We start from the raw sequence: 15419 nt of genomic DNA on the forward strand, positions 1-15419 counted from the left end.
GTTCTGGTACCAAATTTAACTCTAAATCAGAAATTGGATATACTGGTTGTTTCTGTATGACATGTTCAAAAAGTTAGACCAGTTGTCTGCTCTGATAAGACTCTGTGATTTAAAGGCCATGAATTAGAAGATGCATAGGAGATCTAAAAGCATATAATAATTCTTGGTGTTGAGGGCTTTGGGGTATGAAAAAGAGGTACTTTCATTATTTTTAAACTCATCCTGCCAAAAGAGGTTATTTCAGATATACAAGAATTATTAGTGGATACTTCAGGTAGACTGTTTCATTACAGCAGGCCAGAAACGTACTGTGTAGCACGTGAGCCAGATTGTCAGGGAGTCAGTCATTAAAATGGATGAGTAAGAGAAGCTGCAGCTCCTAAATTAATAAACATTCTTATTTAATAGTTTCACACTTTGAAATTGAAAAATTATCTAAGCCCTTCGGCTCCTCGAGCGATACGTAATTCTCTTCACGTGCTGAGTAAGTAAAGTGTTGGCACTCAGATGCTGCTAAATTAATTAAATTGAGGCAGAGCATAAGTGACTCACTGAGTCCTGATTCCGGTCTTGTCGTGGCTGTTGTTTCCATCTTTCCTGGGCTGGACAGGATACTGATTTCCTAAGTACGTTGAGCTAATTTAGAGTCATTTGTTATTATTCATTTCATTTATTTCTTGTGTTTTTTTTTTTTTTTTTTTCCTTCCTCTCGGGTTATCCTGGGGATAACGATTTAGCAACTCAGCGCAGAGAGAGTTCCTTTTTGAGAAGCAAAAGCAAGGACAAAGACAAGTCTCCAGGGGCCCACCCGGCTCTCTCGGCTCTCTCTAAACACCTGCAGTTCTGGTCTTCCTCTGACAACCCCATCCTCTCCTAACGAGCCCCTCCCTTTTTCCGAGATTGGAGATTTCTAATCCTTTTCCTTTACCATGTGTCTTCATCGTGTATCCTTCTTCATTTCTGAAATTCAAACAAACGAAAACAAAACAAAAAAAAAACAGTACCTAAAGGCCAGATGACCTATAGCGGACCCCTCCTCCTGACCCCAGTTCCAAGCCAAACTTAAAGTAGCCAGCGTGGATTCTGAGTTCAAAAGAGAAGATGAGTTGTCACACCCTCTGGACCGTTTCTCCAGTACAGCACAGCTGTAGGGGAGCCTCGGGACATCTATGCACAGGTCCTTTGGCCAGGATGGCCGTGCTGAGTAAGTCCAGGGGCCGTGTGCTGCCCCCCTTCTCTCGCACCTGCAGGCTTTTGTCACGCCCGCGTGTAAAGCAGAGCTGGTCTGTTGTCGCTGTGCTTCCTAAAATATACAGTCTCTGTCAAGTGAGTTTTTTTTAAGACTTACCTCTAAGCATCTAAATTTAAAACCGCTGCCCTTTTCTCCTCTTTCTTTGTCAGAGCCCTGAATTGTTGGCTTTTGCCGATAAGGCCCTTTTTAGAGGTGCTCTATGTTTTGAAGGATTTTATTGTGCTCCATTCAAGCGTTTTGAATAATTGCATCGATGTTGCCCAGCCAGAGTTCAGTCCAGAATGAAGTTTTATGACTGTACTGTCGTTCTCTTGACACCTTGGACGCTGAAGTTAAAACAGCAGTGGACAGAAAGAACATCACGCCAATCACACCCAGAGCGGGGGAAAGGCTGGTCGATAGAGGCCTTTAGCTACTGCCGTTTTTTCTGTCTGCCGTCATTGTTGTACCATCTTCATGATTTGGGCCACATCTTTACATCACCTATGTGGTTACTTACATATTTTCCCTTGAATTGACTCACCGTTTCCACTTAAATTTATCCTAAAAGGAAAGATTATTATCTGTATTGTAAATGGAAAACCAGTACCATAAAAATAAGGTAACTATAGGGCTTCCCTGGTGGCAGAGTGGTTGAGAGTCAGCCTGCCGATGCAGGGGACACAGGTTCATGTCCCGGTCCGGGAGGATCCCGCATGCCGTGGAGCAGCTGGGCCCGTGGGCCGTGGCCGCTGGGCCTGCACGTCCGGAGCCTGTGCTCCGCGGCGGGAGAGGCCCAGCGGTGAGAGGCCCGCGTACTGCAAAAAATAATAATAATAATAACAAGGTAACTATAAAAAATAAATACGTATTAAAATGCTGAAGTCGGCTGATGTGGCAATGACTTTGTCTCACGCACCCTGCCTTGGGAACCCTGGGCTGCTGAGGTCCTGGCCTTCCAGGCCTGTCCTCCAAGCATGCTGCTGGAATGGTGCTGTTTCTCTGCTGTTCATGCTAACTGTGTGGTCATCTCCGCCTCCCCCTCTGCTCCTCATTTTAACCTCACCTGTTGGATGTCTGTCCCGTCCATCCCGCCAGACTTGAGTCTTGCTTCTCATCAAGGTTATCTTTCAAAATCCAAATTTTACGTTGATTTCAAGTCATAAGATTTAGGCACTTAAAACTTCACAGTGAGTCCAGACTTGGAGTGGCCCAGGGGCAGACAGAGTCAGGTCCGTGGAAGAGGCTGGGGAGGGGCCGAGAGCCTGACACAGTGGTTGTGGCTCTATGTCTGCAGCCTTGGGGGTGCCTAGAGTGAGACATTATGCAAAACAGCCCCGTCTTAATGCCAGTAGGAGCTCCAGCTGCATTAGGTTTTGTCTCAGTCTTGGAGAGCCCATCCCCTTTCTTATTACTAGATAGTTGGGGGGGTTTTTTTAAATGTTTTTCTATAGGATTGTATTTAACTTTGACAAGAGTATGTCTTCATGGTAGAAAATTTAGAGACTGCAGAAAAGCATAAGATACAAGGTAAAAATCCTTCTTGTAGTCAGTCTCACCATACAGAGAGTAAAGGCTTCTTACCCTATTGTTAAGGTGACAGTGAATTTTTTTCGCAGATTGTAAGTGAAGCCAGTTGGCAAGTTGCGTGTCCTGGACCTTCAGGGCCTCAGACTCAGATCCGAGTGATCCTGAGCAGACGTCGGCAGGATCTTTTTAAATCAGGGATTTGAGCTATATACAGTGCTATGCAGCAGGTGTGCTCTATAGTTAGTATGTTGGACTTTCACCAATATTTTGTTTGTCCTCTTGAGTTTTTCCTTTTTTTCCTCCCAGCCAAAATTTCAGGGCTCATGGTTTGGCCCATCATTGGAGGTGGGCCCTCCGACACAGGCCTGTAGCCAGGGCCCTCCTGTTTAAACCACAGCCCGGGAGGTGGGCAGCTCAGCTTTTGTACCTGTGGTCCGTGTGCCCTGCCACCCCTGCTTCTAGGCCTCCGTGTGGCAGCCCGGCCTGAGCACAGGAGTCTGCAGCCCCGTTTCTCAGTGTCCTTCTCTGCCCCAGGTCCTGGGGACCTAAAGCCAAAGCGAGGGTCCCCGCACAGAGACAGCCTTGACCGCAAGGATGCCTCTGCTGACCCAGCCATGAAGCCCTGGCCCGTGGAGCCGGGCCCCCGGCCCTGTTCGTCCTCAGCCATCACTACCACCCCTTCCAGCTCCACCCCCATCTCACGGCACCCAGGCCGCGCCAAAGGTGAGTCGTGGGCCCCTCACCTTGTCCAGAAACGAGAGGGCCGAGCATCTGGGGCTCAGGTTCCTTCTTAAAGACCCCAGGCTCTCAGGCCCAGGAGGGGTCTCAGGCTGCGAGGTGGAGAGCAGAGTGCTTAAGCTGTGGGCTGGCTCTGGCGTCACACAGACAAGGGTTCAGGCCTCAGCCCTGCCTGCCAGCTGGGTGGGTGACTCTGAACAGACAGCTTCACCCTCTAGAGGCCTGATCCCAAGCCACTGGTGGGGAAGCCCCGGGACCCTCTCTCACCACCACCCTGCAGACCTTGATGGTACCAAGCAGCTCCAGAAGGGAGGCCCAAGTTTGGGCGAAAAGCAGGCAGCCTCCCTCAGCCCAACTTGGTAGAAGTCTGGAGGTTTATTCTCTACGGAGGATACACCAGAGGGTCTCTGAACTGGAGGTCGGTTAGTAAAGGGGAAGGCACGTTTCCCAAATGAAAAACAAGGAGGTTGCTGGGAAGGCTTTACAAACTGAAGGTCTCCCAGGTTGCCAGTAGCCATGTGTGTTCACATCTTTAGATGTGAGATTAAAACATTCTCCCAGTCATGTGATCAGCTTAAGGAATTCCCAGTTGAATGTCCCCATAAGATCTGGCCAGGTGAGGCCCACGGATACCTGAGGAGAGCCTCCAGTACCAGAGACCAAAACCAGTGTGAGAGGCAACAGAGTAAACAGAAGCACAGAGATGAAAGCTTTACGATGTCCGTCATTAATACAGTCAGAGATGAGCCAAGCTTTTGCACCCATGAAACAAGAATGGGATGCCGCCAAAAGAGCAGTCGGGTGGGTGGAGCAGGCACTGGGAAATTTAAAGTATGCCAACAGAGAGGAAGCAGGAAGCTTCAAAGCAAAAAAGACGTTCCGCTGATAATTTAGCGATCTGAAACCATCCAAAGAAACAGCTGAAGGAACTGAAAGTGATTGCCTGTGGGGTGTTAGAAATTGGAGAACAAGCAGCGGTGGTGATTCTTCATGATAATACCACCCACTTGGCTCTTGAAACCAGAGACTTTCACAACCTTGGTTTGACAAGCAAAGCAAAGACAGGGTCCCTGCCCTCATCCCAGTTGCTTACAAGTAGGAAGCCCCGCTGGGGAGAAGGTGAGTTGGGGGGGCACAGGGCAGCCGGACAGTCTCTCCCCACTGCTGGCCAGACACTGCAGGCGCAGTCACTTACTGTTGGATGTCAGTGGAGCCGTGCCATGTGCTGTCTGGAACAGGCATGCTCTGAGCCCAGCGTGGCAAGGGTGTCTGTTGTCCACAGTCATCAGTCTCCCCTGGTTTCCTGGGCCCTGGGGTACAGAGGCCCTGCCTGGTCTTGGGAAAGAGCTGGGAACACCATCTCCCCTCAGTGTACCAGTGGTCTGTGTGGCTCAAGGTCCAGCCCTCCAGGCTAACCCTGGGCTGTCTCAGTCTGGACCCCCATCCCTGAACCAGAGCCCAAGCCTGGAAACATCACTGGCCAGTCACACATCCGCTGAGCGTGCATGAGGGTCCATCAACCCTGCAACCCCAGCACTGCCCGTGGCGATTCCCTGGCAGCCCAGTTCTCACACTCTGGGTAGTCATCGCCAGTGGGCATGTAACCGTCTTCGAAATGGAACACCCCACCCCACTCCCTGCCCTTAGAATCAGCATTTCTTCAAGTAAATCTAGTTCCTTTTAGAGCAGAATTTAATAATCAAGATCTGGACACTACAGAGTTGTCATTACTTTTAGACCCTTTCAGTAAAGAAAGGGCACATAGATATTATGAGTTCATATCAATATTTCAAATTCCAATTTAATATTACAGGGATTTTTTAATTTCATATGCGTGTGTCCTTTTCTTACACAGAAGTCTTGTCTCTTGAAAAATCTACTTTTCCTGAAAATATGCAGTAATGGTACTAAGTGATGTTTGTTTTCTGGTAGTTCTCTTAGTTCTGCGATTATATCTCACTAAGGATGCACAGTTTTATATTCAAAATTCACTGGAATTTTTTTCTCTAGGTGATTATGTTAGCAGTTTGATATACAGTAAGGTTCATTTGTTTCTGTTTTCAGTGTTAGAGTTTTTTCTTTTTAAATTAATCCTGTTTTTTAATACATAAAATATTTATGTAATTTAAAGCTAAATTAGGTAGGAAGGCATGCTTAGGTTTCTGAGTCTCACATCTCTCCCTTTCCCCTCCATTCCATTGCAGAATCAGCCTATAGATAACCATTTTTTTTGGTTCCTTGTTTATACTTCCAGTGTTTCTTTTTGCAAAAATAAACAAAATAATGCACCTTGATTTTTTTTTTCGTTTAGCCGTATATCATGGAGATCTTCCTCATTCTTCTTAAGAGGCGCATAATAATTAAAATGGTGGTATGACAGTTCATTCAACCAACCAGTCCCCAGAGTTTATTCCTAGAGGTAGAATTGCTGGGTCAAAGGACAAATACAGATATGCTTTTCCTAAATAAGATTCCATATTTTTTTAAAGTTTTCCAGAAAATTCTGATATTAGCCAGGTTTAATGACCAACAGCGTACATATCACTAGCCATGTTATACTGTAGTAATCAAGGCAGCAGGTTTTCATTAAGCCACTACTTTGAGTTGGGCTTTAGGGCAGAATTCAAAATGTAGGCTTCTCTTGCCTTCAATGAGTTAAAAAAAGGAGTCGTCCCGCCCTCATCTCCAGGAGACAAAACCTGCAAAGGAAGCAATTAGATCATACCTAACTTTTTAAAAAAAATTTTTTATTGGAGTAGAGTTGATTTACGATGTGTATTCCTTTCTGCTCTACAGCAAAGTGAATCAGTTATACATATACATATATCCACTCTTTTTTAGATTTTTTTTCCCATGTAGGTCATTACAAAGTATTGAGAAGAGTTCCCTGTGCTCTACAGCAGGTCCTTATTAGTTAACCTATTTTATGTATAGTAGTGTATACATCATACCTAACTCTGGGTGTATCTCACTGCCAGAACTTTTATAATAGGAACTGGGGACAGGGTGGAAACCCTCTTGCCATTTGGTGGGACCCAGGGTCTACTGTCAGAGAGAAGTTAGCAGGCTTGAGGCAGAGGGCATCTGAATCCCTCTCAGAGAAAGGGCAGTTGACGGGTGGCCTGTGCTTCCAGGTCTATCTCGGGTGAGGAGCTGCGGCGGCAGGGCTGTTTCCAGGGAGTCAGCCTCTCCCCTCAGGTGCTAGATTCTCTCCTCTGCCTTCCTCCCGCCTCCTGAAGACAACTGTGGTCTCCAGACCAGAACTGCTGGCACGGCTTGGCCTTGGAGGTTGGGAGGCGCTCCCCAGGGCCCTGAATACTCGCCTCCTTTTGCTGTGTAATCCTTTGGCCAGATCACTGCTTTAGTCTTCAAGTCCCTGTCACTGCACAGGCGGAAATGGGATTTGAAGTTAAATCTAACAGGAGTCGGGAGTGAGGGCCGTGCCAGCAGGAGGAGTAGGGGGAGGGATGGAAGAGGCACGTCCACGCGTCCCTCCCTCGCCTCCAAGGGCTTGGCGCTGCCGTGGCTCAGGTGCCAGTCAGAGGTGGCCGTCCGGCACAGGACGCCGTGTTTCCCTGTGGATGTTCCGGGACCCCTGTATCATCACCTTATTTTCACCACAGGCTATAATTCTGATGACAGCCTCTGCGAACCGTCCCTGGAGCTCGAGTTCGCTCCCCACAGGCAGTACGGTGAGTGGTCAGTGCGATGTCCCCTTCCTCCTGGGTTCTCAGTCTTGTTCTTATCAACAGTGCTTTTTCGGGCTTCCCTGGTGGCGCAGTGGTTGAGAGTCCGCCTGCCGATGCAGGGGACACGGGTTCGTGCCCTGGTCCGGAAAGATCCCACATGCCGCGGAGTGGCTGGGCCCGTGAGCCATGGCCGCTGAGCCTGCGCGTCCGGAGCCTGTGCTCCGCAACGGGAGAGGCCACAGCAGTGAGAGGCTCGCGTACCGCAAAAACAAACAAACAGTGCTTTTCCTTTAAGCTAAGTCCTGTATGGAAGTCCAACACACAAAACAGGTGAAAGTGAAGTTGTTGTATGAGGTGGGAATGGGGGGGTCCACAGTTCCTCCAGGCTCCTTCCTTGCCCTCCCCAGGGCCTGAGCATGTGACTTCTGCTTACATACCTCCAGTGACGGGGAAGTCACTACGTATCAAGCATCCCACTTCTGGAGAGTTTAATTCCTTTTGCTTTAAAGCACCCCTGTTTGCCAGGAAGTTCTGGTGACCCACACAGGGAGTGTTGATTTCAGGAAGATCTCTCACTGTCCTCACTTGGATTTTAGTTGCCCAGAGTGGCTCCAAGTTATATTTAGTCTTAGAAATTGTTAGAAGCACTTGCCGTTTGATTCAGGCATATTGTAAATTTAGGCAGAAGGGAAACCAAGAATTATACCAACCTTCTCAAAAATTATAAACAGCTTTGGGTTTTTCTTAAAGTTTTGCAAAAAAAAAAAGTCATAGGAGGGTTGGAAGGTAATTCTTAAAAAAAAAAAGTTTACATTGAATTCAGTTTATTTCTGATCGACAATAAGTGTTATCTCTACCCTATCCATTGTCTTAAAAGTATTATGATACAAATACAGACATTTCCAATTGACATGAGTAAAGACAGGCTCTGCGATGAAACAGTTTGACACAGGGCGCCCTTATGTCTTTACATTGAGTGGTGGATAACACAACAGCAGAGATCTCCTGCAACATTTGGTAAACCTGAGTAGCCCAATTTATGCTTGTCAGCTGACCAAAAGGGTTTTCTTCCTAAGTATTCTGATTCCTTGAGCTTCTCTTATCGGGAAAAAGAAGGGAAAGGGGTTTTTGATGCAATGCTTAGATAAACAAAAGTGCTTTGGGGTCCCATTGATTTGTATCACAATTTTAGTGAAACTTATTTCCTTTTTAACGAGGGATGTGCTTTTTTTCATTTCAAATATTCCCTTCTCAAAGAGAGGACTTATTCTGCTTTTATATCATGCACGAAAACCATGTATTTTTTGGCTCGTCCCCAAACCCCGTTTGCTAGTAAGTGTTTTCCAGATGCCTTCTATTTGCAGAGAACACATCAGCACGTGGGAACTGGGTGCCCTAAAGACCCAGAAAAACAAAAGCAAACTTGCAGGCAGGAGGGGAGGTAGCTTGTAAGTAGTACGTCTCCAGTTCTCAGTGCGGTCAACACCAGCTGTGTGCTGGGAGGATGCAGAGATGCCAGAAACACAGTCCCCGTCCCCCAGGGGTTCATGGTCCAGCAGGACAAACACTGACACAGGGCAGGCTGATGAGGGCCGTGATGCTGAGTGCTGCTGGCAGAGGGGACCGGGAGAGGTACCCTGCAGGCAGGCCTTGAAGACCCAGCCTGCCCTGTGCCGTGTGGGCGGGGTCCCTCCCTGGACCTGGTTATTCACCCTGGGATCCAAGAGTCGCCACCGCAGACCCGCTCAGGCACAGACAGCAGCCGGGAGGGCTGGTTCCCTCCAGCATTTGTCACCGTAAAGGTCAGGTTTTCCCTTTGGGGCAGATGTGAATTTGACATGGATGAGCCGAAGGACAGCAAACAGCTGGGAAAAGCAAATGCCCCCTCTCCTGCTGAGGGTCCCATTCCCGGGATCAGGGAGCTGAAGCCACCTGCACACGGTACACACTCCCATTCACACACATAACACACGTGTGCGCACACTGCCGTTTCCTGGCTCCCGCCCTCACCGAGCTACACTGTCATGGTCTAGGCAGGAGATTTTCACACGTGTTCCAGAAAGCTCTGTGCACTAATGGGGGTGGGCATCCCCACCCCAACTCTTGGCTCAGCCAGAGCAGCCGGGTTTTTTGTCTGCTTTTTCAGTTCTGCATGAGATTTTCCTCGTTAACAAAATTGTTTTAAGCCACAGCCCTAGACCTAATAAAATATATATATATACACCATAGGCTGTCATTTCTGGACAGTCTGCTGGGTGCCACGCCTGGCGCTCAGGGAAGTTAGCTGTCCTCGGGGGAGAGCACAGACGATCCCGACGCTCGGCCTTCCTGGGGGCGCTCAGCTTCACTTCGGCACAGAGTTACTTTGTTCCATAGTTTTTCTCGGATTAGATGGTTCACCATCGGCCTTTAGGTTATATGTTGGCGTTTCCTTTCAGCGTCCCGGCCGGGGAGCTTGGAGAGCAGTAGAAATGCGTCCAGCGACAGCTCACCTCTTAACCTGAAAGGTGAGCCGGCCTTTCCTTCTGGGCACTTTGCAGTGTATGTGGATCTCTGACTCTGGGCTTATAGTATACTTGTAATTTTAAAAAGACAGTTCCCAAGATCCTCCATGTGTTCTGCGTTTGCATTCCTAGGCCACGTCACGCGGTTGCAAGTGAAGGCCTGGGGTTTGGATGGATTGGGGTTCAAATCCCTTCACCCCTTCTGACAGGCTCTGGGCACCTGGGAGAGTCACCCATCCTCTGAATCCGAGTTACTTCATCTGTAGAATGGACAGAGTGACGCTAGTTGAATTCCACTGTGGTCAGAGGACATAGCGGATGGCTTTGATTCTTTTTAAGTTTATTTTACGGTGCAGAATACGGTCTGTCTTAATGAATGTTTCCTGCACATCTGAAAAGAATGTGTTTGCTGTCCCAAGACCATAAACCCTTACGCAAATCTTTTCACTTCTCAGAGTCCACATGACCAGCCTCTAAAGAACACCTGGCACGAAGCAGGTGCTAAGTAAACCTTTAACTATGTGAACAGACAGGAGCTAATGAGTGTGGTGCCTTAGAGCTCCGAACAATGGAAACTTCAGCAGAAGCTTTTCCACTTTTATCTCAAGTTACTTTGTTCTGAATTCTAAGCATTCCAGAGTGTTCTTAACATCCAAAATCCCAGCCTGGGAGAAGTGCACCCTGGGTTCTCAGGCAGCGTCCTCTCTGTCTTAAGTGAGCTGGGGGCAGCACAGAGCCCCCTGGAGACAGAGAGGGGGACTCACGTGTGTTCTCTGTGTCGCCCGCCCCGACCCCAGGTTCCTCCGACCAGCTCCACGGCAGGTCCGAGAGCTTCAGCAGCGAAGACCTGATCCCCAGTAGGGACACAGCCACTCTGCCGCGGGATGCCAGCACCCCGGGGCGCACTGCCCTCAGCCGCCATGAGTACCCCCCACCCCGGAACGGGCCTCTCCCCCAAGAGGGCGCCCGGAAGAGGGGCGCAGCCCAGCCCCATGGCGGGGTGCGGCCCTGCTCAGCCTCCCCGAGCAGTGAGATGGTCACCCTGGAGGAGTTCCTGGAGGAGAGCAACCGGGGCTCCCCTTCCTCCGTGAGTGGCCCAGGGCTCAAAGGGACACAGCGAATCCCTCTTCCTTTGCTATCTCCCAAACTGGGACAGTAGGCAGAAGCCGTGGCAGCAAAGTCACAGAAAGGGATGGGGCCGGGGGTGCGTGGCCTAGGTGCAGGGCTGCTTGGGTGGGGAGCAAACCCGCGAGCCAGCAGATCCCTGGGTGCCAGCAGCCAGCCCCAGACCTCGGAGGCTGTTTCTCCGTCTGTGAAGTGAGTGGGCAGAACGTGGTGCCGGCATGGAGGGCAGGGGTGCTGTGCGCCCCCCGCTGGGAGCTTCTCAAGAAAAGAGTGACCGGCCCCCCACTCACAGAGTTAGCATCTCACTAGGTTTTGTGGCAGAGCTCGGAATGCCCACTTCCCCTGAGCCTTCGCCAGCAGAGATCAACCAGTTTTTTCTATAAAGGGCCAGATAGTAAATATTTTAGGCTTTCCAGTCCAGACGGTCTCTGCTGCAACTACTCGACTCTGCCGCTTTAGCGGGAAAGCAGCCACAGACCGTCTGTCGATGAGTGGGCGTGGCCGCGTTCCAGTAAAACTTTACTTATGGACATTGACATTTGAATTTCATATCATTTTCACATGTCCCAAAAGACCGTTCTATAAAAAAAATTTTTTTTCAATCATTTAAAAATGTAAAAACTATTCTTAGCTCGCAGGCCAGCAAGCTGGACCTGGCCCATGGCTCTGGTTTGCTGACCTCTGCTCTGCAGCTCTAACCCCCAAACATCACCTGTATTAGGATTCCCTCCGCTGTCACCTTTCCAGCGTCTCCATTTAGCTTTTCTGAAGCTGCATGTGTGTCTTTTACATACTCTGTCTAAATTCAGTCCCATGAGCTATTGGGTTATTCAACAGATGACACATATACTGTCTTGCACTTGAGACCTTTTAAGGTTTAATGCTTCAGTGATTCTCTCTCATTTACCTTAAACAAATACAGTCGAACTTTCTCTAGCCCTATAGTAAACTCTGGCCCACATTAATGGGTCACAGTGACACAGAACACAAAATATTTGTTTGGGAGATATTTATTGAGCAGCTCCCGCGTGTGAGGAAGTATGCATGGTGCCTGCGCTAAGAAAACAAAGCAAACCAGTTAATGGGCAAATTTCTGTCGCATACTTGCTAGGTGCTCGGTCTTGTGGTTGTCTGTGTATCAGGCACTTACTGTGTGTTAGAAGCTGGAGAACTCAAAGTGGGAAAGACAGAAAACCTGCCCTCCAGAAGGTTACGGTCTGATGCAGTGGGTCTTAAACTCCAGTGTGCATCGGACTTGCTTGGCAGAACACAAGCTGGACCCCAGAGTTCCTGAGATTTTGCATCTCTGTGAAGTTCCCAGACGACGCTCTCACTGTCAGTGTGGGTCCAGGCATCACGCACTGAGAATCACTGATCTAGTGGAATAAACAAGAACGTCCAGAAATCAGGGGTGCCTGCAACTGGATGGTTCCTCTCCTTAGTCCTTTTCTGATGATGTGCCGGTCCCTGTGAGTTTCCTTTCTCTGGGCAGATCTCAGGGGGTGGGTGCTAAGCAAGGCTCAGGGCCCCTCCGCACTCAGCTCAGACCTGCCCAGATACTCACCGCTGCTTACCTGTCCCTGCTGGAAGCTGATGCTCACCCTCTGAGAGCCACCCGTCCTCTCCCCCTCTGCCCAGGTGCTCACCCCCATAGCCCCACCTGGCACCCCTACCCTCCTCTGAGCAGGCCTGGAGAAGCCACCCATACCCCCCTTCCCCAAGCACTGATGATGCTGGGGGGAGGGGTGTCACAAGATGGGCTCCCTGGGTGGCCCTGAAGGTGGGGGTTAAAGAAGTTAGAAGTGTGCAGAAAGGGACCAGGAGGTGCTGAAAACAGCTGCAGAGTCTGACAGCCACGGGTTCTAATCCCCAATCTGCCACACTCTAGATGTCTGTCTATGACCTCAGTTTTCTTATATATTAAATATTGTTTTAATACAACCTTAAGCAGCCCTTACAAGGGTTGCTTTCAAAATTAAACTAAGTTTTTTGCGATGATACCCCTGGTTCCTAGCACAGCACCTGGCCTGCGGGAAGCACTTGATAAATGGTTCTGGTCCATACTGATGACCCAGGGTCTTACTGCACACACGTGCCAAGAATGAGGCTTCAAACTAGCCTGAAACCACAAGATCGCACCTCTGTCAAGTTGAGCATCCAGATGTTGTCAGGGGCCAGGAGTTGTCGGCAAGTGGCTCCTGAGCTGCTGACCTGTCCTGCGGACTGATGCCCCCTGACAGGTCACAGCGGGCTGGGGTCTCGTTGCAGCAGCTCTCAGCCCCCGATCTCATCGCTGATGCGGACTCACTTCCCTTCCGCGTTTTGCAGCGTCGGCCTCAGGAGAACCCTCCGCTTGCCTCCTCTAGGCTGTGAGGTGTTGGCAGAAGGCTGAAGTGAGCCTGAACACGGCCATCGAGCTTGGCCCCTGGCGGCTCTTCCTGTCCCCACGATGGTGGCAAAGGACACCAGTTCCCTGGCCAGGGGAAGCCCAGCCAGGTGGCAGCTGCTTGAGGGGGACAGTATAGAGGGCTGGGCCACCTCCCTCTTCTCCTGGACGGTCGACCTTTCTGCTTCCCACCGCCCTCCCCCTGCCCCTTGTGCCTCCTTTCTCCCTTACTTCTCACATTAGGAGAAACATCTGGGAGGCAGTGAGGGTCCTGAGTGTGGTTGATTCTGGCTTTTTGGGAGCTGGTCTTGTTTCTCTTCCTCTCTGCGGCCCACAGTAAAGCCCTTGCAGTGCGTCTGAGCCTGGTGGGCTGACAGAGAAGGTCCGGTCCTGCCAGTCAGCTTTCTGCCCCTTGCTCTGCTTGGTGAAGAAATGGGAACCAGGTTGAAACAGTTGGCCTGACCCTTCCATAAAGTGGATGAGCCTTGTGGGAAGTCATTTCCTCTCTGGACCTGCTTTCTTACTTGTAAAGTTAAGGGGCTACTTGGGAATTCCCAGGCGGTCCAGTGGTTAGGAGTCTGCGCTTCCACTGCAGGGGGCACAGGTTCGATCCCTGGTTGGAGAACCAAGATCCCACGTGCCACAAAGCGCAGCCAAAAAAAAGAAAGAAAAGAGTTAGGGGGCTACTGAGTGGCATCTGGGTCCTCTCCCTGACGAGCCGTGTATTGTCCCAACCCCTGACCAGAGCAGTGTGTATGGTGGGGAAGTTAGGCCTTCAACAGGCCGAGCGGGAAACTTCAGTCCTGGCCATGTGGGTGGCACAGGGGACATCCTGGGTGGGAGGAGGGGTCTCCAAGGCCCCTCTGGCCCTCACTCAGTTCTTCCTCTCTTCCCTGTAGGATGCTCCCAGTTGCCGGGATGACCTGCTAAGTGACTATTTTAGAAAGGCCAGTGATCTCCCGGCCATCGGAGGCCAGCCAGGCCCACCTACCAGGAAAGAAGGGGCCAAAATGCCCACCAGCTTCGTGGCCCCCACCATCAAGATGCCCGTCACCACCTCCGAGGGGAAGCCGCTGAAGCCCGGGCAGTACGTGAAGCCGAACTTCAGACCCGCTGAGGCCGAGGCCCTGCCCAGTGCCCCCCAGAGGCAGGCCCAGCTGCCCCAGAGCCTGTCCCTGGGCAGACTCCGGCAGGCCGCGATGCCCCCCGCTTCCCACACGCCCACTGGCCGGAGTGCATCCCTGAGCCGGGCCTTCAGCCTGGCCTCCGCCGACCTCCTCCGGGCCAGCGGGCCAGAGGCCTGCAAACAGGAGCCAGGGGCTCCCGAGGCCTCGGCGGGCAGAGACACAGGCAGCCACAGCCTGCAGGGCTCCACACCTCCCAGCTCCCACAGCCTGGCCCGGGAGCGGACCCCGCTTGTGGGAAAGGCTGGCGGCTCCTGTCAGGGCCCCGGCCCCCGAAGCCGGCCACTGGACGCGAGGCGCTTCTCTCTGGCTCCCCCGAAGGAGGAGAGGCCAGCTCCCCTGCAGCAGTCCGCCACGTCCCCAGCCATCGCCGCTGGAGGTGGCAGTGGCAGCAACTCCCAGCTACAGCACTGCTCACCTGCTGCAGCCCCGGCTGCCAGGACTAAGCCCCAAGCCTCCCCGCACTCGGGAGAGGCGGCCACCATCGCCCCCGTCCGGGCGGGGTTCAGCCCCTCCGAGGGGGACGGGGTCCCGGGGCAGGGCTACAGCGAGGGCCTCCCTGCCAAGGGCCCAGGCAGGTCTCCCGACCTGGCTCCCCATGGCAGCCGGGCCTCCGAGGACTTCAGTCGTGGGAGCAGCTCGAAGAGCACGCCGGCATCCCCCGAGCCGGCTGGGGACCAGCAGACCGTGTGGTACGAGTACGGCTGCGTGTGACTTGGCTCCGGGACCGGCAGCTCCTAAACCTTAAAGCTACTGACGCACCTGCTCATCATGATGGCCTTTCCCCGTCTGCCTGTGGTGCCAGGAAAGGGCTTTACAATGAGGAAAGGGTTCCCGTGCGTTTCTTCTGTTTGTTTTGTTACTAAAACACCGTGCCAAGCCCTGAGAGGGTTGCACCCTCCCCCCGGTGTGTAACGTGTCTTCTGTACCTGTAGCCTCCAGCAACTGGTATCTTTTGAACAAATCCACTTTGGCATGGGGACACTCAGAACGCAGTGACAAACTGACCCCAAAGCAGACACTATTTGAGCG

General features: G+C 51.2%; 1 protein-coding gene across 4 annotated transcripts in view; it reads left to right on the forward strand.

The window, feature by feature from the left end:
• CCDC88C (coiled-coil domain containing 88C) overlaps positions 1–15101 on the forward strand; it is a gene marked incomplete at its 3' end in the record, with an annotated part of 127182 nt that extends 112081 nt beyond the window's left edge. For 3 of the 4 annotated variants that reach the window (XM_082841878.1, XM_082841879.1, XM_082841881.1), the window contains exons 26-30: positions 3296–3484; positions 7123–7191; positions 9627–9695; positions 10490–10779; positions 14103–15101. In XM_082841878.1, coding sequence (XP_082698004.1) covers positions 3296–3484; positions 7123–7191; positions 9627–9695; positions 10490–10779; positions 14103–15101 — 1616 coding nt within the window. The remainder of the gene's footprint in view (positions 1–3295; positions 3485–7122; positions 7192–9626; positions 9696–10489; positions 10780–14102) is intronic. The other variant, XM_082841880.1, reaches the window with a different exon arrangement.
• Between the last annotated feature and the right edge of the window lie 318 nt (positions 15102–15419).

This window comes from Leucopleurus acutus (genome assembly GCF_964270905.1).
Source record: "Leucopleurus acutus genome assembly, chromosome: 1".
Classification (NCBI taxonomy): domain Eukaryota; kingdom Metazoa; phylum Chordata; class Mammalia; order Artiodactyla; family Delphinidae; genus Leucopleurus; species Leucopleurus acutus.